At 43.9% G+C, this 25,880-nt stretch overlaps 1 protein-coding gene across 2 annotated transcripts in view; it reads right to left on the minus strand.

Moving 5' to 3' along the window:
* The window catches only part of CAPN7 (calpain 7), an 82,048-nt gene that overhangs the window by 39,149 nt on the left and 17,019 nt on the right, over positions 1 to 25,880 (minus strand). For both annotated transcript variants that reach the window (XM_069730056.1, XM_069730057.1), the window contains exons 3-7: positions 18,120 to 18,277; positions 10,113 to 10,180; positions 5,621 to 5,830; positions 5,394 to 5,480; positions 847 to 973 (exon numbers count right to left, since the gene is read on the minus strand). In XM_069730056.1, coding sequence (XP_069586157.1) covers positions 847 to 973; positions 5,394 to 5,480; positions 5,621 to 5,830; positions 10,113 to 10,180; positions 18,120 to 18,277 — 650 coding nt within the window. The remainder of the gene's footprint in view (positions 1 to 846; positions 974 to 5,393; positions 5,481 to 5,620; positions 5,831 to 10,112; positions 10,181 to 18,119; positions 18,278 to 25,880) is intronic.

The following is a 25,880-nucleotide window of genomic DNA, read 5'->3' on the forward strand; positions in this document are numbered from 1 at the left end:
TTTTGGGGGCAGTAAAATTACAGCGATACTAAACTTGTAACTTCTTTGGTTAAAATGTTATTATTTATTTTAGAGGCTTGAATAATTTCTGAAGTCCAATGGACTTTAACCTTCAATTTATGGCTAGGCCTTTGTGTACGTGGAGGGTGTTTTCTATGTTAGGATGTCATATTTTCCTTTACGATTTCCAGTGAATGTAGGCAAGGGCTGAGACTAAAAGGACCCTGAAGAGGTGCTGTAGGAAAATGTCACAATTTGTATTTTTCTACTGAAAATAAAAAACAGGCCAATGCTCGGAGCGGTATAAAGAGAATCTGTCACCAGGTTTTTGCTATCCTATCCGACACCAGCATGATGTAGAGACAGAGACCCTGATTCCAGCGATTTGTCACTTGCTGAGCTGCTTACTGCAGTTTCAATAAAATCCTTGTTTTCTCTGCTGCAGATCTAGCAGTTCTCTAATACTGAGATCTGTATAACCCTGCCCACAAAACAGATTGGTACCGTTCTACCTATGCACAGTGTATATAGAAAGCTGCCAATCAGTGGTGTAGGCAGGGTTATAGAGAGATCACGAATATGGAGGACTTTATGGTTTTGCTAGTTCTCTAGTGAAAATCTGTTTAATCAGAGGGAGATTATCAAAACTAGAGCAAGCAGCACAATAAATTACACGTTATTGATAGAGTCTCTGCCCCTACATTATGCTGTTCTCAGATTAGATGTCAAAAACCTGGTGACTAATTCCCTTTAAATGAGGTGTTTTTGTTGAACATTTGTCAAATGAGGATATCCCCTTTATATTTTTGGTGTATACATTACACATGTGACACAGTGCTGCCTTACCTGCTTAATGCTGAAACTTGACACAGTGTAGATCATGGTGGGGTTGTTGGTGATTTCATCCGGCCTCACCCACTTGGAAAACATGACTTTTTGCTTCGGGGACAGCGCCAACTTTCCAAACTTGTCTCTAAGGGTTAAAACATTTGAAAAGTAAAAAAAATATATAATGTATACACTAGAGAATAAGACGAAATTTCAGCCCTTTTTTTAGGCTGAAATTGCCCCTCTCGGCTTACAGACACCATGTAAGAGTACACCATGTCAAGTATAAACACCAGGTAAAAGTACACCATGTCAGGTATAGACACCATGTAAGAGTACACCATGTCAAGTATAAACACCAGGTAAAAGTACACCATGTCAGGTATAGACACCATGTAAGAGTACACCATGTCAGGTATAAACACCATGTAAGAGTACACCATGTCAGGTATAGACACCATGTAAGAGAACACCATGTCAGGTATAGACACCATGTAAGAGAACACCATGTCAGGTATAGACACCATGTAAGAGAACACCATGTCAGGTATAGACACCATGTAAGAGTACACCATGTCAGGTATAGACACCATGTAAGAGTACACCATGTCAGGTATAGACACCATGTAAGAGTACACCATGTCAGGTATAGACACCATGTAAGAGTACACCATGTCAGGTATAGACACCATGTAAGAGAACACCATGTCAGGTATAGACACCATGTAAGAGTACACCATGTCAGGTATAGACACCATGTAAGAGTACACCATGTCAGGTATAGACACCATGTAAGAGAACACCATGTCAGGTATAGACACCATGTAAGAGTACACCATGTCAGGTATAGACACCATGTAAGAGAACACCATGTCAGGTATAAACACCATGTAAGAGTACACCATGTCAGGTATAGACACCATGTAAGAGAACACCATGTCAGGTATAGACACCATGAAAGAGTACACCATGTCAGGTATAGACACCATGTAAGAGAACACCATGTCAGGTATAGACACCATGTAAGAGTACACCATGTCAGGTATAAACACCATGTAAGAGTACACCATGTCAGGTATAGACACCATGTAAGAGAACACCATGTCAGGTATAAACACCAGGTAAGAGTACACCATGTCAGGTATAGACACCATGTAAGAGAACACCATGTCAGGTATAGACACCATGTAAGAGAACACCATGTCAGGTATAGACACCATGTAAGAGTACACCATGTCAGGTATAGACACCATGTAAGAGTACACCATGTCAGGTATAGACACCATGTAAGAGAACACCATGTCAGGTATAGACACCATGTAAGAGAACACCATGTCAGGTATAGACACCATGTAAGAGTACACCATGTCAGGTATAGACACCATGTAAGAGTACACCATGTCAGGTATAGACACCATGTAAGAGTACACCATGTCAGGTATAGACACCATGTAAGAGAACACCATGTCAGGTATAGACACCATGTAAGAGTACACCATGTCAGGTATAGACACCATGTAAGAGAACACCATGTCAGGTATAGACACCATGTAAGAGTACACCATGTCAGGTATAAACACCATGTAAGAGTACACCATGTCAGGTATAGACACCATGTAAGAGAACACCATGTCAGGTATAGACACCATGTAAGAGAACACCATGTCAGGTATAGACACCATGTAAGAGTACACCATGTCAGGTATAGACACCATGTAAGAGTACACCATGTCAGGTATAGACACCATGTAAGAGTACACCATGTCAGGTATAGACACCATGTAAGAGAACACCATGTCAGGTATAGACACCATGTAAGAGTACACCATGTCAGGTATAAACACCATGTAAGAGTACACCATGTCAGGTATAGACACCATGTAAGAGAACACCATGTCAGGTATAGACACCATGTAAGAGTACACCATGTCAGGTATAGACACCATGTAAGAGAACACCATGTCAGGTATAAACACCATGTAAGAGTACACCATGTCAGGTATAGACACCATGTAAGAGAACACCATGTCAGGTATAGACACCATGTAAGAGAACACCATGTCAGGTATAGACACCATGTAAGAGTACACCATGTCAGGTATAAACACCATGTAAGAGTACACCATGTCAGGTATAGACACCATGTAAGAGAACACCATGCCAGGTATAGACACCATGTAAGAGTACACCATGTCAGGTATAGACACCATGTAAGAGTACACCATGCCAGGTATAGACACCATGTAAGATAACACCATGTCAGGTATAGACACCATGTAAGAGAACACCATGTCAGGTATAGACAACATGTAAGAGAACACCATGCCAGGTATAGACACCATGTAAGAGTACACCATGTCAGGTATAGACACCATGTAAGAGAACACCATGCCAGGTATAGACACCATGTAAGAGTACACCATGTCAGGTATAGACACCATGTAAGAGTACACCATGCCAGGTATAGACACCATGTAAGAGAACACCATGTCAGGTATATACACCATGTAAGAGTACACCATGCCAGGTATAGACACCATGTAGGAGTACACCATGTCAGGTATAGACACCATGTAAGAGAACACCATGTCAGGTATATACACCATGTAAGAGTACACCATGTCAGGTATATACACCATGTAAGAGAACACCATGTCAGGTATATACACCATGTAAGAGTACACCATGTCAGGTATAGACACCATGTAGGAGTACACCATGTCAGGTATAGACACCATGTAAGAGAACACCATGTCAGGTATATACACCATGTAAGAGTACACCATGTCAGGTATATACACCATGTAAGAGAACACCATGTCAGGTATATACACCATGTAAGAGTACACCATGTCAGGTATAGACACCATGTAGGAGTACACCATGCCAGGTATAGACACCATGTAAGAGTACACCATGTCAGGTATATACACCATGTAAGAGAACACCATGTCAGGTATATACACCATGTAAGAGTACACCATGTCAGGTATAGACACCATGTTAGTTATAGACACCATGTAAGAGAACACCATGTCAGGTATAGACAACATGTAAGAGAACACCATGTCAGGTATAGACACCATGAAAGAGTACACCATGAACCTCATCTATCAGCCAGTGTAAAAAGGGACTACATAAAGCATCTCTCACACTAGAGCAGTCTTTCTCAATTCCAGAACGCATGTCCTTCCCTAACAGGTCGTGGCTTTCAGGATATCCTTATTATTATTGGCAAAGCATCAGGAATTGCCACAGGTTCTCTCGATGGGATATCGGTAAATCATGACCTATTGGGGGGTTTTGGGGACTGGCATTGAGAAACCCTACTCTAGACCAACCATGTGGATGTATTGCATGATCAGCCCATAGATCTAAATGAGAGCTGTGTAATGTACATACATACTGGATTGTTAATAAAACACTGTTTTATGTAGCTCATCATAACCCATTTCATACATGTATGGAATATGCACAGGAGACCCCATGAATATATAGTAGATGAGTTCCCACCAACAGAACATACATCTATGTTGAGAACGGATCCTAAGAGGTAATTCGAATTACCATTACTTTGTATGGTAACTCCAACCTCCTCTCTGACAGCAATGAGCAATGGGGGCCAGTCTCGAGATAGGTGGGTGCCTCATCTATGATATATTTAGGACATGTGCAGAGATGTCTTCCAGCAGCAGCCATATAAGCTGTTTAACAAATGGCCCAGGCATCCATCTTCACTGGATATTCATTACTATCCAAAGACAAGCCACTGGATTTGGTGCAGTGAGATTTCTTTGGATATCTAGATTACTTTTTAAAAATTAAATCTAGCCATACATTATTCTTTTGATTTTAGATTTATTCTTTTTCTGTAAATGATTATTGGCAGGCCACGACTACCTGAGCTTTACATTGAGAGATTTGCTCCCAACCTTTGAAGAACAGAAAGAGGGATGAATTATGCAGTGCGCATAGCGCAGCAAATTTTGGCCACTTCCCTGGTCACACCCCAATCCACGCCCATTTACCATTTCTTTCTCCCCATGCAGGAGGTGATGTCAGAGGGGCGCTGGCTGTGAGGGACAATCAGCAGGCGCCCGAGACTGCAGGGCATAGACCCAAATCCAGGACTGTCTGCTGTATATGGGATAGTTGGGACAAGAGCTGAGCGACAAATTCTCGGGTCTCCGGTCCAGCGTCCAGGTCAGTTGTACCTAGCGGCTGGACAGGAGGCCGCGAATCTCTTAACTTCCAGAGTGGCTTTTGATTAGCCAGGGCTGGCGTGACATCATCTGTGCGTCCTGCTCATCCCTAGTTGGGACCTATTGATTTGTTTGTTCCTTCATTCACAGTCGGAGCCGCCAGAACTTTCTCATCTTTACGTAGCCTCATTAGATGATATTAGGCTTCTGGTGTCTGTAAGGCCTGCCCATTAGTGCTTTGGCACATTTTTTTTTATCCCCTTTAATTACTTCATTAACGATTTACTGTCTTTTCTAAGACAGATAGAGAAATACATTGAAGTTCTTTTTCATCTATATATAACTACTATACTACATACGTACGAAAATGGCATGGGGAAGGCAAATCGCTCCCGCAGGTCAACACTCATGAAAGGCACATATTCAATTCCATTAATTTTTGATGTCTTCCTGTGAAAAAAGCAGAGTACCATCAGCATGGAATGTAATGGAAGATACTTAGAATGAACCTGTGACCAATGGGTAGTGACGCAGAGAATGCAGAGGCTACAAGAATAGGAATCGGTAAGCACAAGTGAGGTCAACCATACCTGAGCACTTCGATCTCCTCCGATGTGTACCTCTGACGGGGTGGCTCGCTGTTCTGGACCGCCTGCCTGCCAGCTGGTGGTTTATCATTTAAGCTGAAGTCTGGACCCAAAGGGAGGAAGCTCCGTGTTGGTTGGTTTTGGCTTTGCTTAGGGGCAGATGGCTTATCTTTGGAAGATGATTTAGACCTGGAGTCTCTTAATGATTCTGCTCTATTGAAAAAAAGGAAACAAAGTTTTATTCTGGTACTGATATGTAAAGAGAGCAAATCAAATCTGAATGTAGCAACAGGCAGGAAAACACCTTAGGCTACTTTCACACTAGCGTCGGTACGGGGCCGCCGCCATGCATCGGCCCGACGTACCGACGCAAACTGCGAAAAAAATGAACGGGGGCAGCGAATGCAGTTTTACAATGCATCCGCTGCCCCATTGTAAGATCTGGGGAGGAGGGGGCGGAGTTCCGTCCACGCATGCGCGGTCAGAAATGGCGGACACGACAGACAAAAAAAGTTACATGCAACATTTTTTGTGCCGACGGTCCGCCAAAACACGTGTGGCCATACGTCGCAATGTGTCGCTAATGCAAGTCTATGGAGAAAATCCGCATCCTGCGGGCAACTTTGCAGGATGCGTTTTTTCTCCAAAACAACGCATTGCGACGTACGTCACACGACGCTAGTGTGAAAGTAGCCTTAACCACGAAATACAAGTAATCCACCCACAATGAGAAGTAATCCAAATTACCATTTGCAAATCTGTATAGAACTCGTTTTCATTGTCATGAGTGACTGCAGAGTATAGTGAGATTACAAGCACAGATGTACTGTATAGGACGCAACTAGATTGTTCATCCTACCCAGAATATACCAGCGAGGCAGTATTTTCACCCGTTCAAGCCCCTGCCATGTTCCATTTTTTGTGCTTTTGTTTTTTATCTCTTCCTTGTCCTAGGGCCATAACCTTTTTATTTTTCTGCCACTATAGCTGTATAAGAATTTGTTTTTATACTTTTGAATGGCACCATTCACTTTACCCTAGAATGCACTGGAAAGCAGGAATAAAAATGAAAGGGGGATGAAATGATGAAAAAATGGCAATTCCATCCTTGTTTTTGGGGAGTTTTGTTGTTCATTTGGTAGTAAAAATGACCGTGGTTCTTCAGGTCAGTATGATTATAGAGATATCAAACTTATATCTTTTGTGACAAAGTCACTGGCAAAGTGCTGGAGGGAAATACGTTTCACTGAGGCTATTAGCTTCAGTGATTTGAAACCCATATAATATATTAATGGCTGGGTTTTTGTGGACAACCACAGAGTGGGTGGAAGGTTGTCCACCTTATCTCCACCCCAGGGTGTGGTCTGGGGTTTAAAGGGACTCTGTCACCTGAATTTGGAGGGAACAATTTTCAGCCATAGGGGCGGGGTTTTCGAGTGTTTGATTCACCCTTTCCTTACCCGCTGGCTGCATGCTGGCTGCAATATTGGATTGAAGTTCATTCTCTGTCCTCCATAGTACACGCCTGTGCAAGGCAATCTTGCTGCTCGCTTTTATTATATACTGCAATACTTTGGCATTGCAGTATATAGTACACAGCACTGTTTTTCTATAAAGGCAACTCCATGGCTTGGCTTCACAGAAGGACAAAGCAGCAGCTACGGGGGCTTTCAGTAGGTCCAAGGTTTCAATAACCCATCGAAACCCTATAATCTCTTTTCTGATAGCGTTAACTAAATGGCTGTAATGGGCTCAAGCATATGTTGCAGCTATATAAATGATGCCGCTAGAGATTGACAGTGGCATTAAACAGTTAAACTGCAGTGATCAGTCACTCTGGTCGCTGCTGTTAGAGGGAGCTGCAGATTGTGTAACACAGCCAGGGCCTGTCGTGCAATTAGCAGTCAAGCATCAAGTACCGTATATACTCGAGTATAAGCCGAGATTTTCAGCCCAAATTTTTGAGCTGAAAGTGTCCCTCTCGGCTTATACTCGAGTCACGGTGGGCGGCAGGGTCGGCGGGTGAGGGGGAGAGGGCGCTGAGGCATACTCACCTAGTCACGGCGCTCCTGACGCTGCCCCTGCCTGTCACACTGTCTCCGGGTGCCGCAGCTCTTCCTCTGTCAGCAGTCACGTGGGACCGCTCATTAATGAATATGGACTCCACTCCCATAGGGGTGGAGCGGCATATTCATTCCTCTGAGCGGTGCCAGTGACCACTGACAGGAAGAGCTGTGGCACCCGAAGACAGTGTGACAGGCAGGGTGAGCGTCAGGAGCGCCGGGACTAGGTGAGTATTTTATATTCACCTGTCCGCGTTCCACCCGCCGGGCGCAGCTCTGTCTTCGCGTCCTCTTGCACTGACTGTGCAGGTCAGAGGGCGCGATGACGCATATAGTGTGCGCGGCGCCCTCTGCCTGATCAGTCAGTGCAGAGAGACACCGGGACGAGACGCCGGGAGCTGCAAGCAAGAGAGGCGAGTATGGCATTTTTTTTTTTATTATTGCAGCAGCAGCAATGGCACAGTTTTATACGGAGCATCTATGGGGCAATAATGAACGGTGCAGAGCACTATATGGCACAGCTTTGGGGCAAGAATGAACGGTGCAGAGCACTATATGGCACAGCTATGGGGCAAGAATGAACGGTGCAGAGCACTATATGGCACAGCTATGGGGCAAGAATGAACGGTGCAGAGCACTATATGGCACAGCTATGGGGCAATAATGAACGGTGCAGAGCACTATATGGCACAGCTATGGGGCAATAATGAACGGTGCAGAGCACTATATGGCACAGCTATGGGGCAATAACGAATGGTGCAGAGCACTATATGGCACAGCTATGGGGCAATAATGAACGGTGCAGAGCACTATATGGCACAGCTATGGGGCAATAATGAACGGTGCAGAGCACTATATGGCACAGCTATGGGGCAATAATGAACGGTGCAGAGCACTATATGGCACAGCTATGGGGCAATAATGAACGGTGCAGAGCATATATGGCACAGCTATGGGGCAAAAATGAACGGTGCAGAGCACTATATGGCACAGCTATGGGGCAATAATGAATGGTGCAGAGCACTATATGGCACAGCTATGGGGCAATAATGAACGGTGCAGAGCACTATATGGCAGGTATGGGGCAATAATGAACGGTGCAGAGCACTATATGGCATAGCTATGGGGCAAGAATGAACGGTGCAGAGCACTATATGGCACAGCTATGGGGCAAGAATGAACGGTGCAGAGCACTATATGGCACAGCTATGGGGCAAGAATGAACGGTGCAGAGCACTATATGGCACAGCTATGGGGCAAGAATGAACTGTGCAGAGCACTATATGGCACAGCTATGGGGCAAGAATGAACTGTGCAGAGCACTATATGGCACAGCTATGGGGCAAGAATGAACGGTGCAGAGCAATATATGGCACAACTATGGGGCAAAAATGAACGGTGCAGAGCACTATATGGCACAGCTATGGGGCAAGAATGAACGGTGCAGAGCACTATATGGCACAGCTATGGGGCAAGAATGAACGGTGCAGAGCACTATATGGCACAGCTATGGGGCAAGAATGAACGGTGCAGAGCACTATATGGCACAGCTATGGGGCAATAATGAACGGTGCAGAGCACTATATGGCACAGCTATGGGGCAATAATGAACGGTGCAGAGCACAATATGGCACAGCTATGGGGCAATAATGAACTGTGCAGAGCACTATATGGCACAGCTATGGAGCAATAATGAACGGTGCAGAGCACTATATGGCACACCTTTCTATGGTACATCTATGGGGCAATAATGAACGGTGCAGAGCACTATATGGCCCAGCTATGGGGCCATAATGAACGGTATGGAGCATCTATTTTTATTTTTGAAATTCACCGGTAGCTGCTGCATTTTCCACCCTAGGCTTATACTCGAGTCAATAAGTTTTCCCAGTTTTTTGTGGCAAAATTAGGGGGGTCGGCTTATACTCGGGTCGGCTTATACTCGAGTATATACGGTATGTGACTTATAATAAAAATATTTGTCACAGGTCATTAAATGGAACCGGTCATGTAAAATAATGCTATTAATCTGCAGATGTGGGGTTAATCTGCAGGTTAATAGCGCTCTGACACCGTGCGGTGCCTGCACAGAGCGCCCCACTGCTGGGAAATAATTAACCCCATATCTGCAGATTAACAGCATTATCCCTTTAAGGAGTTAAGGATGCCCTTCCTCTTGTGTATAGCAGACTTCGTGATCTACGTCATAATACAGCATTAATAATCTATATAAGGGTTGCAAACAGCACAAATATTTCTACCCTCTTGAGATTTTTCTTTGGCAGCAAATTGTAATTGTACAAGTATTCAGGAAGAGAATGGAAGCTTTATTTCCTGGGAAAATGTGATGGGCTAGCACAGGAATGTGCCACAGACAAGGAGAGGCCGCTGACACATCAGGATGTACTGTGCTGAAACAAAGCGGAAATCACCTGTCCAAAGCTTGTCGAGCCAGCTGCTTCAGTTTTGTTTGCAGGTTTTGATCTGTAGTTTCATTGGACTGAATAGGAAAAAAAGAGTAAATTCTTAGAAAAAATAATTAATCATTTTTATTTACATATAAAAAAAAATTTATATCAGATTTTTTTTAACCCCTTTACCCCCAAGGGTGGTTTGCACGTTAATGACCAGGCCAATTTTTACAATTCTGACCACTGTCCCTTTATGAGGTTATAACTCCGAAACGCTTCAACGGATCCTGGTGATTCTGACATTGTTTTCTCGTGACATATTGTACTTCATGATAGTGGTAAAATTTCTTTGATAGTACCTGCGTTTATTTGTGAAAAAAACGGAAATTTGGCGAAAATTTTGAAAATTTCGCAATTTTCAAACTTTGAATTTTTATGCAATTAAATCACAGAGATATGTCACACAAAATACTTAATAAGTAACATTTCCCACATGTCTCCTTTACATCAGCATAATTTTGGAACCAATTTTTTTTTTTGTTAGGGAGTTATAAGGGTTAAAAGTTGACCAGCAATTTCTCATTTTTACAACACCATTTTTTTTTAGGGACCACGTCTCATTTGAAGTCATTTTGAGGGGTCTATATGATAGAAAATGCCCAAGTGTGACACCATTCTAAAAACTGCACCCCTCAAGGTGCTCAAAACCACATTCAAGAAGTTTATTAACCCTTCAGGTGTTTAATAGGAATTTTTGGAATGTTTAAATAAAAATGAACATTTAACTTTTTTACACAAAAAATTTACTTCAGCTCCAATTTGTTTTATTTTACCAAGGGTAACAGGAGAAATTGGACCCAAAAAGTTGTTGTCCAATTTGTCCTGAGTACGCTGATACCCCATATGTGGCAGTAAACCACTGTTTGGGCGCATGGGAGAGCTCGGAAGGGAAGGAGCGCTATTTGACTTTTCAATGCAAAATTGACAGGAATTGAGATGGGACGCCATGTTGCGTTTGGAGAGCCACTGATGTGCCTAAACATTGAAACCCCCCACAAGTGACACCATTTTGGAAAGTAGACCCCCTAAGGAACTTATCTGGATGTGTGGTGAGCACTTTGACCCACCAAGTGCTTCACAGAAGTTTATAATGCAGAACCGTAAAAATAAAAAATCATATTTGTTCACAAAAATTATATTTTTGCCCCCAATTTTTTATTTTTCCAAGGGTAAGAGAAGAAATTGGACCTCAAAAGTTGTTGTCCAATTTGTCCCGAGTACGCTGATACCCCATATGTGGCAATAAACCACTGTTTGGGCGCATGGGAGAGCTCGGAAGGGAAGGAGCGCCGTTTGACTTTTCAATGCAAAATTGACAGGAATTGAGATGGGATGCCATGTTGCGTTTGGAGAGCCACTGATGTGCCTAAACATTGAAACCCCCCACAAGTGACACCATTTTGGAAAGTAGACCCCCTAAGGAACTTATCTGGATGTGTGGTGAGCACTTTGACCCACCAAGGGCTTCACAGAAGTTTATAATGCAGAGCCATAAAAATAAAACAAAATTTTTTTCCCACAAAAATTATTTTTTAGCCCCCAGTTTTGTATTTTCCCTAGGGTAACAGGAGAAATTGGACCCCAAAAGTTGTTGTCCAATTTGTCCTGAGTACGCTGATACCCCATATGTGGGGGGGAACCACCGTTTGGGCGCATGGGAGGGTTCGGAAGGGAAGGAGCGCCATTTGGAATGCAGACTTAGATGGAATGGTCTGCAGGCGTCACATTGCGTTTGCAGAGCCCCTAATGTACCTAAACAGTAGAAACCCCCCACAAGTGACACCATTTTGGAAAGTAGACCCCCTAAGGAACTCATCTTGATGTGTTGTGAGAGCTTTGAACCCCCAAGTATTTCACTACAGTTTATAACGCAGAGCCATGCAAATAAAAAATATTTTTTTTTCCACAAAAATTATATTTTAGCCCCCAGTTTTGTATTTTTCCAAGGTTAGCAGGAGAAATTGGACCCTAAATGTTGTTGTCCAATTTGTCCTGAGTACGCTGATACCCGATATGTGGGGGGGAACCACCGTTTGGGCGCATGGGAGGGCTCGGAAGGGAAGGAGCATCATTTGGAATGCAGACTTAGATGGATTGGTCTGCAGGCGTCACATTGCGTTTGCAGAGCCCCTAATGTACCTAAACAGTAGAAACCCCCCACAAGTGACCCCATATTGGAAACTAGACCCCTCAATGAACTTATCTAGATGTGTTGTGAGAACTTTGAACCCCCAAGTGTTTCACTACAGTTTATAACGCAGAGCCGTGAAAATAAAAAATCTTTTTGTTTTCCCACAAAAATTATTTTTTAGCCCCAAGTTTTGTATTTTCCCAAGGGTAACAGGAGAAATTGGTCCACAAAAGTTGTTGTCCAATTTGTCCTGAGTACGCTGATACCCCATATGTTGGGGTAAACCCCTGTTTGGGCACACAGGAGAGCTCGGAAGGGAAGGAGCACTGTTTTACTTTTTCAACGCAGAATTGGCTGGAATTGAGATTGGACGCCATGTCGTGTTTGGAGAGCCCCTGATGTGCCGAAACAGTGGAAACCCCCCAATTATAACTGAAACCCTAATCTAAACACACCCCTAACCCTAATTCCAACGGTAACCCTAACCACACCTCTAACCCTGACACACCCCTAACCCTATTCCCAACCCTATTCCCAACTGTAAATGTAATCTAAACCCTAACCCTAACTTTAGCCCCAACCCTAACTGTAGCCCCAACCCTAACCCTAGCCCTAGCCCTAACCCTAACCCTAACCCTAACCTTAGCCCTAACCCTAGCCCTAACCCTAACCCTAGCCCTAACCCTAGCCCTAACCCTAGCCCTAACCCTAACCCTAGCCCTAACCCTAGCCCTAACCCTAACCCTAGCCCTAACCCTAGCCCTAACCCTAGCCCTAACCCTAGCCCTAACCCTAATCCTAGCCCTAACCCTAGCCCTAATGGGAAAATGGAAATAAATACATTTTTTTTTATTTTTCCCTAACTAAGGGGGTGATGAAGGGGGGTTTGATTTACTTTTATAGCGAGTTTTTTAGCGGATTTTTATGATTGGCAGCCGTCACACACTGAAAGACCCTTTTTATTGCAAAAAATATTTTTTGCAATACCACATTTTGAGAGCTATAATTTTTCCATATTTTGGTCCACAGAGTCATGTGAGGTCTTGTTTTTTGCGGGACGAGTTGACGTTTTTATTGAAAACATTTTTGGGCACGTGACATTTTTTTATCGCTTTTTATTCCGATTTTTGTGAGGAAGAATGACCAAAAGCCAGCTATTCATGAATTTCTATTGGGGGAGGCGTTTATACCGTTCCGCGTTTGGTAAAATTGATAAATCAGTTTTATTCTTCGGGTCAGTACGATTACAGCGATACCTCATTTATATCATTTTTTTATGGTTTGGTGCTTTTATACGATAAAAACTATTTTACAGAAAAAATAATTATTTTTGCATCGCTTTATTCTCAGGACTATAACTTTTTTATTTTTTTGCTGATGATGCTGTATGGCGGCTCTTTTTTTGCGGGACAATATGACGCTTTCAGCGGTACCATGGTTATTTATATCTGTCCTTTTGATCGCGTGTTATTCCACTTTTTGTTCGGCGGTATGATAATAAAGCGTTGTTTTTTGCCTCGTTTTTTTTTTTTTTTCTTACGGTGTTTACTGAAGGGGTTAACTAGTGGGACAGTTTTATAGGTCGGGTCGTTACGGACGCGGCGATACTAAATATGTGTACTTTTATTGGTTTTTTTTTTTTATTTAGATGAAGAAATGTATTTATGGGAATAATATTTTTTTTTTTTTTTCATTATTTTGGAATATTTTTTTTTATTTTTTTTACACATTTGGAAAATTTTTTTTTAACTTTTTTACTTTGTCCCAGGGGGGGACATCACAGATCAGTGATCTGACAGTTTGCACAGCACTCTGTCAGATCACTGATCTGACATGCAGCGCTGCAGCCTTCACAGTGCCTGCTCTGAGCAGGCTCTGTGAAGCCACCTCCCTCCCTGCAGGACCCGGATCCGCGGCCATCTTGGATCCGGGGCTCGAGCAGGGAGGGAGGTGAGGAGACCCTCGCAGCAACGCGATCACATCGCGTTGCTGCGGGGGGCTCAGGGAAGCCCGCAGGGAGCCCCCTCCCTGCGCGGTGCTTCCCTGCACCGCCGGCACATCGCGATCATCTTTGATCGCGGTGTGCCAGGGGTTAATGTGCCGGGGGCGGTCCGTGACCGCTCCTGGCACATAGTGCCGGATGTCAGCTGCGATAAGCAGCTGACACCCGGCCGCGATCGGCCGCGCTCCCCCCGTGAGCGCGGCCGATCGGCTATGACGTACTATCCCGTCCAGGGTCAGATAAGCCCAGGGCACCTCGACGGGATAGTACGTCTAAGGTCACAGAGGGGTTAATTGAGATTCAAATAGAACTGAATTTCCATATTCAAAGTACAAGAAAATAGCTGCATCAATCAACCAAACAGAAGGATAAAAAGAACTCATCATATAACATGTAAAGGTACCATCACACATAACGATTTCTTTAACGATATCGTTGCTTTTTGTGACGTAGCAAGATATCGTTAACGAAATCGTTATGTGTGACAGCGACCAACGATCAGGCCCCTGCTGGGAGATCGTTGGTCGCCGAGAATGATAAGGACCTTTTTTTTGGTCGCTGATCAACCGCAGACATCGCTGAATCGGCGTGTGTGACGCCGATCCAGCGATGTGTTCACTGGTAACCAGGGTAAACATCGGGTTACTTAGCGCAGGACCGCGCTTAGTAACCTGATATTTACCCTGGTTACCATTGTAAAAGTAAAAAAAAACCAAAAACAGTACATACTCACATTCTGAGGTCTGTCACGTCCCCCGGCGTCAGCTTCCCGCACTGACTGTGAGCGCCGGCCATAAAACACAGCGATGACGTCACCGCTGTGCTCTGCTTTACGGCTGGCGCTGACACAGTGAGTGCGGGAAGCTGACGCCGGGGGACGTGACAGGCATCAGAATGTGAGTATGTACTGTTTTTTTTTTTTTTTTACATTTACAATGTTAACCAGGGTAAACATCGGGTTACTAAGCGCGGCCCTGCGCTTAGTAACCCGATGTTTACCCTGGTTATTCGGGGACTTCGGTATCGTTGGTCGCTGGAGAGCTGTCTGTGTAACAGCTCTCCAGCAACCACACAACGACTTACCAACGATCACGGCCAGGTCGTATCGCTGGTCGTGATCGTTGGTAAATCGTTTAGTGTAACGGTACCTTATGTCACCTAAAGAACAAGGATATAAACTGCACTGCAGGACAGAGCCCACCCAACAACCCCTCTAATTTCCACCAGTCAGGAATAGTGGTTGTAAACACTGCCATCATACTGACATATTAAAGCCTTATTCAGACGTCCGTGTTTTTCACGTATGCAAATAAAAATGGGACCTGAATCAGTTTTTTCGATGAATAAATAAATTACAAAGCTTTTCCTACACTTTGCAATGTTAATCATGGACAGCACACAGACAGCACACGTGTCCTGCACGTGTTTTTCATGGACCCATAGACTCGTATCGCCACTTTCCATCTGTGCTGCCAGAAAAAAAACGGACATGTTTCCGTGAGTTTTGTGCACACACACGGTCCATGAAAAAAAACATGGATATATGAACAGCACAACAGACTAAAATGGGTGCATGTTGTATCCGAGAAAAACACGGATAGAACATGTACATGCAACATGGACTTCTGAAGAAGGCCTTTACATGAAGAATGCCAGGTACATAGAGAAATAGCTAGGACATAGGAATCATTCAGGAGGAGGGAAGCCAAGGTCATTATCAGAGGATAAAGCAGGGATCCTTACACCACGGTCCCCAGGCTCCTTTGTGTAGTGCAATTCACTTTTGATGCACTCCCTTTTCCAATGTAATTACATTACTCATTTTCTTTGGAAATTCAGTAAATGTAGGACGTGTCGGATCCAACCGGTGAGAGGCCACAAGTATGCTATGAAAAATACCAACTGCAGTAATGAATTCAACATAAGACCTGTCAACAAGCACATCTAGGATTATGGCCCCGATTAATTAAAACTGGCACTGCAAACATCAGTCTTGATGAGGGACATGCAGTACTAAGATACACTACATTTATTAAGAGGCACATTCCACTTGAATAGTATTTTCAAGTTGTCTCTTGAGCAGTTCAGAGCAATGCAAGCTCTTTACTTCTGGGTTTCTGGCACGGCAGGCTCTCCTCGAGGGACAGCTTTAAGGTACCTTCACATTGAACGATATCGCTAGCAATCCGTGACGTTGCAGCGTCCTGGCTAGCAATATCGTTGAGTTTGACAGGCAGCAGCGATCAGGATCCTGCTGTGCCATCGTTGGTCGGAGCAGAAAGTCCAGAACTTTATTTCGTCGCTGGACTCCCGCAGACATCGCTGAATCGGCGTGTGTGACGCCGATTCAGCGATGTCTTCACTGGTAACCAGGGTAAACATCGGGTTACTAAGCGCAGGGCCGCGCTTAGTAACCCGATGTTTACCCTGGTTACCAGCGTAAACGTAAAAAAAAACAAACACTACATACTTACATTCCGGTGTCTGTCCCCCGGCGCTGTGCTTCTCTGCACTGTGTAAGCGCCGGCCGGAAAGCAGAGCACAGCGGTGACGTCACCGCTGTGCTTTCCGGATGGCGCTCACAGTCAGTGCAGAGAAGCACAGCGCCGGGGGACAGACACCGGAATGTAAGTATGTAGTGTTTGTTTTTTTTTACGTTTACGCTGGTAACCAGGGTAAACATCGGGTTACTAAGCGCGGCCCTGCGCTTAGTAACCCGATGTTTACCCTGGTTACCAGGGGACTTCGCATCGTTGGTCGCTGGAGAGCTATGTGTGTGACAGCTCTCCAGCGACCACACAGCGACGCTGCAGCGATCGGGATCGTTGTCTAGATCGCTGCAGCGTTGCTAAATGTGACGGTACCTTTAGTGAATAGTAGAACTGTAAAGCTCGGCACAGTTTCTACCGTAACACATTCAGCTTTCAGTAGTTTATTCTGAGTCTACGCTGTTATCTCTGCATTTACACATAAAGATAACAGGGCATTTGAACAGGCACACAAGTCCAGACAGCTGTGATTAGGAGACATCCTGGGGAAGCTGGTGGGCTGGTGATGTATAACTGTATCTCTTCAGAAAATGAGAGGAAGAGTAGAGTGGGCAAGGGAGGTGAACAGCTAACTGTTGTATTAATCCCTCACCTGGAGAATAACTACTGTGCACTCTTGGTCAGCCATTAGAGGCTCGGCTCCATGGAAACCAGCTGTATACTACAAAAGATAAAGTCTCTAATTGCAGGAGAATGACAGCAAACAGAAAAAGCGATAAGCCCCCCCCCCCCCCCCCCCCGATGTCACCTGAAAGTTAAGAAAAACAGGTTAGATTATACTCACCCAGGGGCGGTCCCGGTCCAGTGCCTCCCATCTTCATACGATGATGTCCCCTTCTATTCTTCCTGCCGCGGCTCCTGCGAAGGCACACTTTGTCTGCCCTGTTGAGGGCAGAGCAAAGTACTGCAGTGCGCAGGCGCTGGGCCTCTCTGACCTTTCCCGGCGCTTGCGCACTGCAGTACTTTGCTCTGCCCTCAACAGGGCAAAGAACGCCTGTGCAGGAGCCATGGCAGGAAGAATAGAAGAGGACGTCATCGTATGAAGATGGGAGGCGCTGGACCCGGACTGCGATGCCCATCGGATCGGACCGGACCGAACCGGGACCGCCCCTGGGTGAGTATAATCTAACTTGTTTTTCTTATCTTTCAGGTGACATCGGGGGCTTATCTACAGCATTACAGAATGCTGTAGATAAGCCCCTGATGTCGGTGGCTTTAGCTTATAGGCCAACCTTGGGGTGACAGATTCCCTTTAATGATTTTGTCGGTCGGGTGTTTGCACTCACTGTTGACAGGCAAAGCTCCACCGCCTCAGTGTACAACTCGATCGCCTCATCTGCATTCCCCTTGTCATCTTCGTCAAATGCCTGGGTGACAAGAAAGTGTGCCCGTTCTAAATCCAAATGCTGCTTTGATTTTAAAGGATCAATATTCTGGGCTTGAACTGTAATACAGTAAACAAAATACATAAATTACCAATAAATATCTTACCACTAAATTAGAATAATATCATATGAGTAGTGTCGATAATATATATTGATTTTTCTTTAAAAGTTTTGTGTCGTGTTCAGCAAAGACAATTAGCTCTTGCTTGTGCCTTACACGTCCTATGTGTTTTCCACTACTGCATGTCTGTATGACTCCATTACTGGCCACAATGGCAAAGTTTTGGAGAATATCTTAAAAGACAGTAGTATAGTTTGTTACTTATGTCAAACGACCAGAACGTGTCTCATATTTGAAAGCTGAAAACGTTCTCTAGGACTTTAATATCATTAGCCTACCCTTCACATATGCCTTTAAGGGGGTTGTCCAAATTCTCCAAGAAAAATCTAAATTGCAGGGATGGTTTGAAAAAGGAGGATCCACTGGATTAATTTCTAATTTAAACTGCTCCATTATTTTTGGATCAGGTTTTCTTTTTCTTCTGCTCTCTTCTGTACCAAAGTTATACTAAAGGCACAAATTTGCTCTTCAAGCAATTGGGGCTATACCAAAGCTTCTCAGCGATTGTGGCCATGTTTAGATTGGCTGGCATCAGAGGAGAAAAAGCTAACCCCCTCGGAGAAGTTCTGTGGTACATGATCAGTTGGTTGACGGGAAAATTTGTACCTTTATTACTAGGGGGCATAACTTTGGAGCAAATGGGGATCAGAAGAAAAAAAAAATCATCATTGTGGAGGTAATTGCTTAAATTGAAAAGAAAAAAATCCAATAAACAATAAAACGAGGTATACGCACTGGTTCAGTTGCTCCAGTGGTCCATATTGGGACATAAAGCGAGGACGTCTCATTCGTTGGTCATCTGGTCATTGATGTATGTCACTGGCCACAGTGGTAAGGTCACTAGAACAGGACACCCTCAAATGTCCCTTGGGTGATGTCCTGTTCCAGTCACATGATCGCTGCAGCCAGGACTCAGTGGCAAGTTGACCAAAGAACAAGATGTCATTTCTTCCTGTCCCGATGGAGACCATCAGCGATGAAGTGGCAGGACTTAGGACCCATGACTGCACATTATTTTTAAATTATCCCTGGCATTTGAAAGTTATTGGTGGGAGTTGGACAACTCGTTTGACACTGAAGATCTGACCATTGGGACTCCGCGCTAATCACCAGAATTTCGCATTTCTGGGATACATGATTGCTAAAAGGAAGGTGCAGAAGCAGAGACAAGAGCTGGTCTCCTATCAGACTAAAGACAGGCTCAATACAAAGTCCGAGGAGTAAAGTCTGCATACTCAGACAGCAGCTCGGCTGAGAGCAAATGCCGAGACCCCCACCGATCAAGGCCTGACATGTCTCTATGAAATGTCAATGGTTTTCTATAAGTGCAGTTAGGCATTAAGATTTAAAGCTGCATCTGGATGAATTGGCCATATGAGCATTTGGATTCTGGGGCACACGATTAGGGTTTTTTCCTTATTGTTTCAACATTTATAGCTTTCCAGAGCAGTGATCTTTTAGCAGAATTCCCTGGACACAAGATGCCAACATTTTCCAGTCTCTACATATTTATGCCCACAGTCTGTAGATATCTCATTCATCTTACTCTCATAGGTCTGATAGCATAGCTTTCTGTAAAGAAGGTTAGTGCAGCTAGAATAACAGATAAGCAATACCTTCTTTTGTTGGGAAATTCTATATATACTCTCATTGACTAAAAATACACATCTACGAAAGCAATAAAACCTGTAAAACAAGTACACCATGGTGGGTTTTAAAGTCAATGTAAAAAAAAATTGAGATGACAGCGTTCCAATACACGGGCAGTGTTAGTCCATAGGTCATACATGTTCTGATGGTGCTATATGGATTAAGCAGGACTCATAAGTCCCGATGCTCTTTAGGGTGGTGTATATAAAGGCTTGATCACTAGAAACACTACACGTGTGTACAAGCCTTTAGGCTGGTTTCACCCATTACATCCAGATCATGAAGCATATCATATCAGTATCAGAGATGGAAATATGGATGCATCCATACAAACTTACACAGGTATTTCTATCTGCAAATCATGTGAAAGTAAATTATGGTACTTTTTTTTTTTTTAAATATGTTCATTTTTTTTTTTAATACACCCATTTGAGTAGAACTATTAGATAACATTTGCTTTGTATGATGGGCAGAAAAAAATTGGCCATAGACAAATACCCATGTCACAGCAGTGTGTGCATTTGGCTTGTAATACGATGCACAGAGCGGTACCCGGCACGGTATTGCAGGTTAGAATACATTTAGTAAAACAATTGTCCTGCAGTGTAAAAGGTTTTCTGTGATTTAGAGATTTTTCTACTAACAACATGTATTATTTACATTCAGGAGAGGTGGTAAATGTGTGACCATTCATGGTCTCCGAGGCCTCGCTCCCCTCAAAAAGTGGTGTGAACAGATTGTCAGTTATGTGGTCACATATATGGGGCTGACAGAAACTCCTGAGTGATGCAGACAATATCAATGGCATAGCCTAAGGATAGGTGACCAATATCAGCCTGATAAATGGCACACAGACTGATCAGCTGCCTGGAGGCAGCCGGTTGTCAGCAGCTTTTTGTAGCCACCGCTGCCAAGTACTGCAGAGTAGCTACTAAACCTTTGACTAGAAGCTGATCTGCAGCATCCGGCAGCAGCTGCTACACACTGAACGGGGCTGTGCAGTGCAGCTTTGCTCAATGTTTACATTCAGAAATAATCAGAATTGCTAACAGATGACAGGTGGGGGTGCTGGACCACGACTGATCAGATATTGAAGACAAATCCTAAAGATTAGGAAACCAATACTAAATACCTGGAGGTTTCCTGTAACCACTACTTAATTCAACTTCTCATTGTGGCAGTGATGTACTGAGGTCTCGTTGTTTGGATGATCACATAGTTACATTCCATCTTGTAGAAGGGTGATACATTTTGATTTAATTCCCTTTAAACACTGATGACCTATTCTTAGGATGAGCCGTCAATATTGGACTGAGTGGGCTTTTCATACTGTACTGTGGCTCATTTATTCACTTGCTGCCAGTCTGGTTGTTCTGTTTAAATGGACCTTTACTTACAGGTTTTGCACTGTGACCCCAGAGCCTTAAAAGGGGTATTCTCATCTCCAAGATCCTAACTCAATAAATAGCAGGTGTAATCATCATATTACCAAATACCTTTAATTAGAAATGTAGTATAGTTTTTCTAATTCGCTGTCTCTTTCCTCATGGGCAGGCATTGCAGGACCTTCGGTATCCATGGTTACGACCACTGATATAGTGACAGTTAGCTAGTTGCTAGTGGTCGTAACTAGAGTTGAGCAAACTTGTTCAGAAAATGTTCGCCAATCTCAAATTTGGCATGAACGTGGCACATTCGGATAGTGTTAGTTTTCAGGAGCATTTTTACACAAAGTCAGCAAAATTCGGTCAGTTTGGTAAATCATGGCGTTTCCACGAATGATTTTGTTATTACTTTGGCTAGGAGGTGTGGGGAGATCAGAGGAGTTGCAGAGTGTAATTTTTTTTTCTTCTTTAATAACTTAATGAGTGTATATTCCGGCAGCCAATCAGGGCGCAGAAACCATCCACAACGACATGACACAATGACTTCAGTGATTGGCTGCCAAAGTCACATGTCCCTATCCATATAAATAGCGGACATCTTGTTTTGCTATCACCATTTTCTCAATGTCACAGCGGAGGTCACTCCTACTAGGATCTTGTCCTGTGTGAAATCGATCTTCCAGCATCTAACTAGATTGTGCTAGAACTGTGCTGCAGTTGCAGGAGGTACCATTTGCTAATCAAAATCATTTGGGCAAAAACTGTATTGCAGTGAGAAATCAGAAGGCCAGATTTCCACTTAAAAATCATTAGGCCTAATATTGGGGTGCAGCCAGCAGGCACAATAAGCTACTCCAAATCGTTTGGGATAAAACTGTGTTACAGTTAGAAATCAGAAGGCCACATTTTCTAATGAAAATCATTTGCGCTAATACTGTGAGGCAGGCACCAGGCCTCATTTCATAATGCAAATAGCTTGGGCTAATTCTGTGGTTCTGTCACCAGCCCATATTTCTTTTTTTTCCAAACTGTTTTTATTAAACATTTTCAATTAAACATTTTCAACATTAGTATATTAACATGCAAACATAGGTACAAGGAATTACCTCCCTCTTTCCGGTATTACAGAAGCCCATTATTAAAGACGGTAACTATTTTAGCGTTCCAATTTGCAAATTAAGGCAAAGTACCTCTCAATCAAGATAAACATAAGGCTAAAAACATAGAATTCAACATGGAAATACAATACGAGTGGACTACCACTCTGTAACTAGATAACCCCAAATGATGAGAGAGGGGAAGTTATAGCTAGAGAAAAAATGAAGAACAAAAAAGAGGGGGGAGGGGTCAACAAACAGACTAGGGAAAGTCGAAGGGAGGGAAGGGGGGGGGGGGGTTGTGGTGGGACACACGGCTCCGCACTTCGCCCAATGTGTTATTTAGGAGACAACTCCGCTCACAAGGGTGTTCGGCCCGCTACCGCCTGTTCCAGAAACCATGTAGTTGTACAGAAGCATTGTTTGAGCCTCTGTTGTATATGCGTTGGAAGGATGGGTATAAGTGGCTGCCATAGTTCAAAAAATTTTTGGGTTTTTAGTTCCTTCTGAAGGGATGCTTCCACCCAATCCATCCTAAATAGGAAGGAGAGTTTGTCCAGGAAGATCCTCAGGGTGGGCACATTAGGTGCCAGCCAGGTTTGTAAAATCGTTTTCCGGGCCGAGGCCGAAATCATGTACAAGAATTTTCTACCATGAGTGGGGATCACAGCCCCTTCATTAGTAATGTACCCGAAAAGAGCCCAGGCTGGGGTGAGAGCTACTCTATATGGTGTATGCGTATGAGTAAATACAAGTATGCGTTGCCAAAATTGTTGGATTTGTGAGCAAGCCCATAAACAGTGGAACATGTCTGCCTCGGCCTCTCCACACCTGGAACAGATCGGACTCGGTATATTACCCATAAGAAAGTTGCGCCTTGGCGAGATATAGGATTTATGCATAATCTTCAACGCCATTTCCCAATAAGATATAAACGGTGTAAATTTAAGCGTGTTCCTCAACATTTGTAAAATCAGAGTAGGTGTCAATGACGGGTCACAGAGCTGCCACTTCATTATTCCTGTGGAATGTTCTTCCCTCTTGGTCTCAGTTCTTAGGAATGTATAGTAGTCTGACACAAGCCGTTTCGTCAGCTTGCATGTGGTAAGTTTGGTTATCAGCTTATCCTGCCAGTCATTATCACTGAAGCCACAAGTAACACTCGTCACATAGCTCTGTAGTTGCATGAAGTGGAAAGGGTGTGTATTGATGAAATCAAATAAAAGTGTCGCCTGGTTGAAAGTAAGGACCTTTTTGGAATGTACATCCACCATGTCTCCCACCCTGCCCAGGCCTAGTGTTTGCCAACCATGAAAAATGTGGTGTGCCTTCCCTGCCTGAAACCTAGAATTAGTACAAAACGTCTGTGCCAGTGACACCCGCGGCGATAGCCCCAACCCACGGCGTATGACAACCCAAGACCGCCAAATTGTTGTAAACAGAGGATTGGCTCTCAGCTCCTGGGGCATCAATGTATAAGGCTCATGTAGTACGTTTACCAGTGACCTACCTCCCATTAGTGATGTTTCAACCGCTAGAGCTGAGTATATAGAGGTACCCTTCAACCAGTCTCGGAGAATTCGCATGTTTGCTGCCAGGTTATACAGCTTAATGTCTGGGAAATTCACTCCGCCACTGGTTCGGGTTTGTGTGAGGGTGTGGAATCCTATTCTGGGCCTCTTCCCTTGCCAAATAAATCTGCGAAACAAACGGTTAATATTATGCTCATCCACTGGTCTCAGATAAAATGGCAGGACATTAAATAGGTATAATAATCGGGGAAATGAGATCATTTTTATCAAATTTGCCCGGCCTATGAAGGACAAGGTAAACTTTTCCCATGCTGTCAACTCGTCCTGTAATGAGGTGATGTATGTTTGCAGGTTAGTTTTGTAAAGTTTTGCCGGGTCTCTCGTGATCTGAACCCCCAGGTAAGTCAAGGAGTGAGTCTTCCAGTGCAAAGAGTGTTCCTGTGTCCAACGTGGTTCAGAAGGCCCAGAGAGCATCATTGCCTCAGACTTACCAACATTTATGGTGAAACCCACCAACGCCCCCTTCTGTTCTATTGTTCTAAGGAGCGGGCCCAGAGACTCCCGCGGGTTTGACAGGAAAATCAATAAGTCATCAGCAAAGGCCACAATCTTAATTTCTGTCGCCCCATATCGTATGCCCTGAAGACCTGTCCAGCCATGGAGATACTGTAAGAAAGGGTCCAAAGCCAGGTTGAACAATAAGGGTGATATCGGGCATCCCTGTCTCGCCCCTCTTTCCAAATTAATCTGGGGAGACATCAAGTTGTTCACCCAAAGTCTAGTAGTCGCGCCACGTTGAGTATTCTGCAGAAATCCCAGAAAAGTCTCTCCAAAACCCCTGTAGCGCAATACTGTATTTAAAAATTTCCATGAGATCGAATCAAACGCTTTCTCCGCGTCAAGGCTGAGAAGCATTGTCCGGGGGTAGTTTTGTTGTTTGGCCATAACCGTAGCCGCCACCGCCAATCGGACCCCTAAGGTCGAGTGTCGCCCCCTCGTAAACCCCAACTGTGAGGGTGTCAATACCTGTGGCAGAAATACCTGCAGTCTATTCGCCAATATTTTAGCTAAAAGTTTGTAGTCAACATTCATTAGTGAAATAGGGCGAAAGGAGCTCACATCAAGGGGATCTTTATTTGGTTTGGGTATAAGAATTGTGTGGGCCTCGTGAAAGCCCTCCACCACCTCCCCTTTAAGATAAATATCATTGAGTATATCCACTAGAATAGGGGTATTATACGGTTGCAAAAGGTTATAATATTCTATGGTCAGTCCATCAGGTCCCGGAGACTTATTATTATGGAAAGATTTAATCATCGATTGCACCTCCTCAATGGTTATCGGGGCAGACAAGAAATCTCTCTGCTCTGCTGTTAGCTTTGTGGGCTCCACCGAGGAAATTAAGTCCCATGCACCCTGGGCGTCATACGGTCTCTCTTTATAAAGTGTGGTATAATATGTTATAAACGCCTGTTGTATCTCAAGTGGCGAGGTGACTAGTCGGTTACTTTTGGGTTGTTGAATCTGCAGGATTGTGCGCTTGGAGGTATGCGGCTTAGTCAGACGGGCCAGTAAACTACCCGTCTTCCCCCCCCCCCCATCTATGGTAATGATTTTTTGTGAACTCTATATTCCTGGTTGCTTGGGTGATAGTAAAAGCATCTAGCAGTTGTTTGGCGGAGAAGTAATTTTGTTTATTAATGTCTGTAGGGTCTCTCAAGTACTCCTGGTGCATGGCTAGCAGGTCAGTGTGAAGAAGATTATACCTAGATCTCCTTTCCTTTTTTTGGTGTATCATGTATGAAATGATATGGCCTCTCATGACGGCCTTAGATGTTCGCCACATCAGTGAGGTATCCGAAGATGAGGACATGTTA

Source organism: Ranitomeya imitator, chromosome 6 (assembly GCF_032444005.1).
Source record: "Ranitomeya imitator isolate aRanImi1 chromosome 6, aRanImi1.pri, whole genome shotgun sequence".
NCBI classification, from domain to species: domain Eukaryota; kingdom Metazoa; phylum Chordata; class Amphibia; order Anura; family Dendrobatidae; genus Ranitomeya; species Ranitomeya imitator.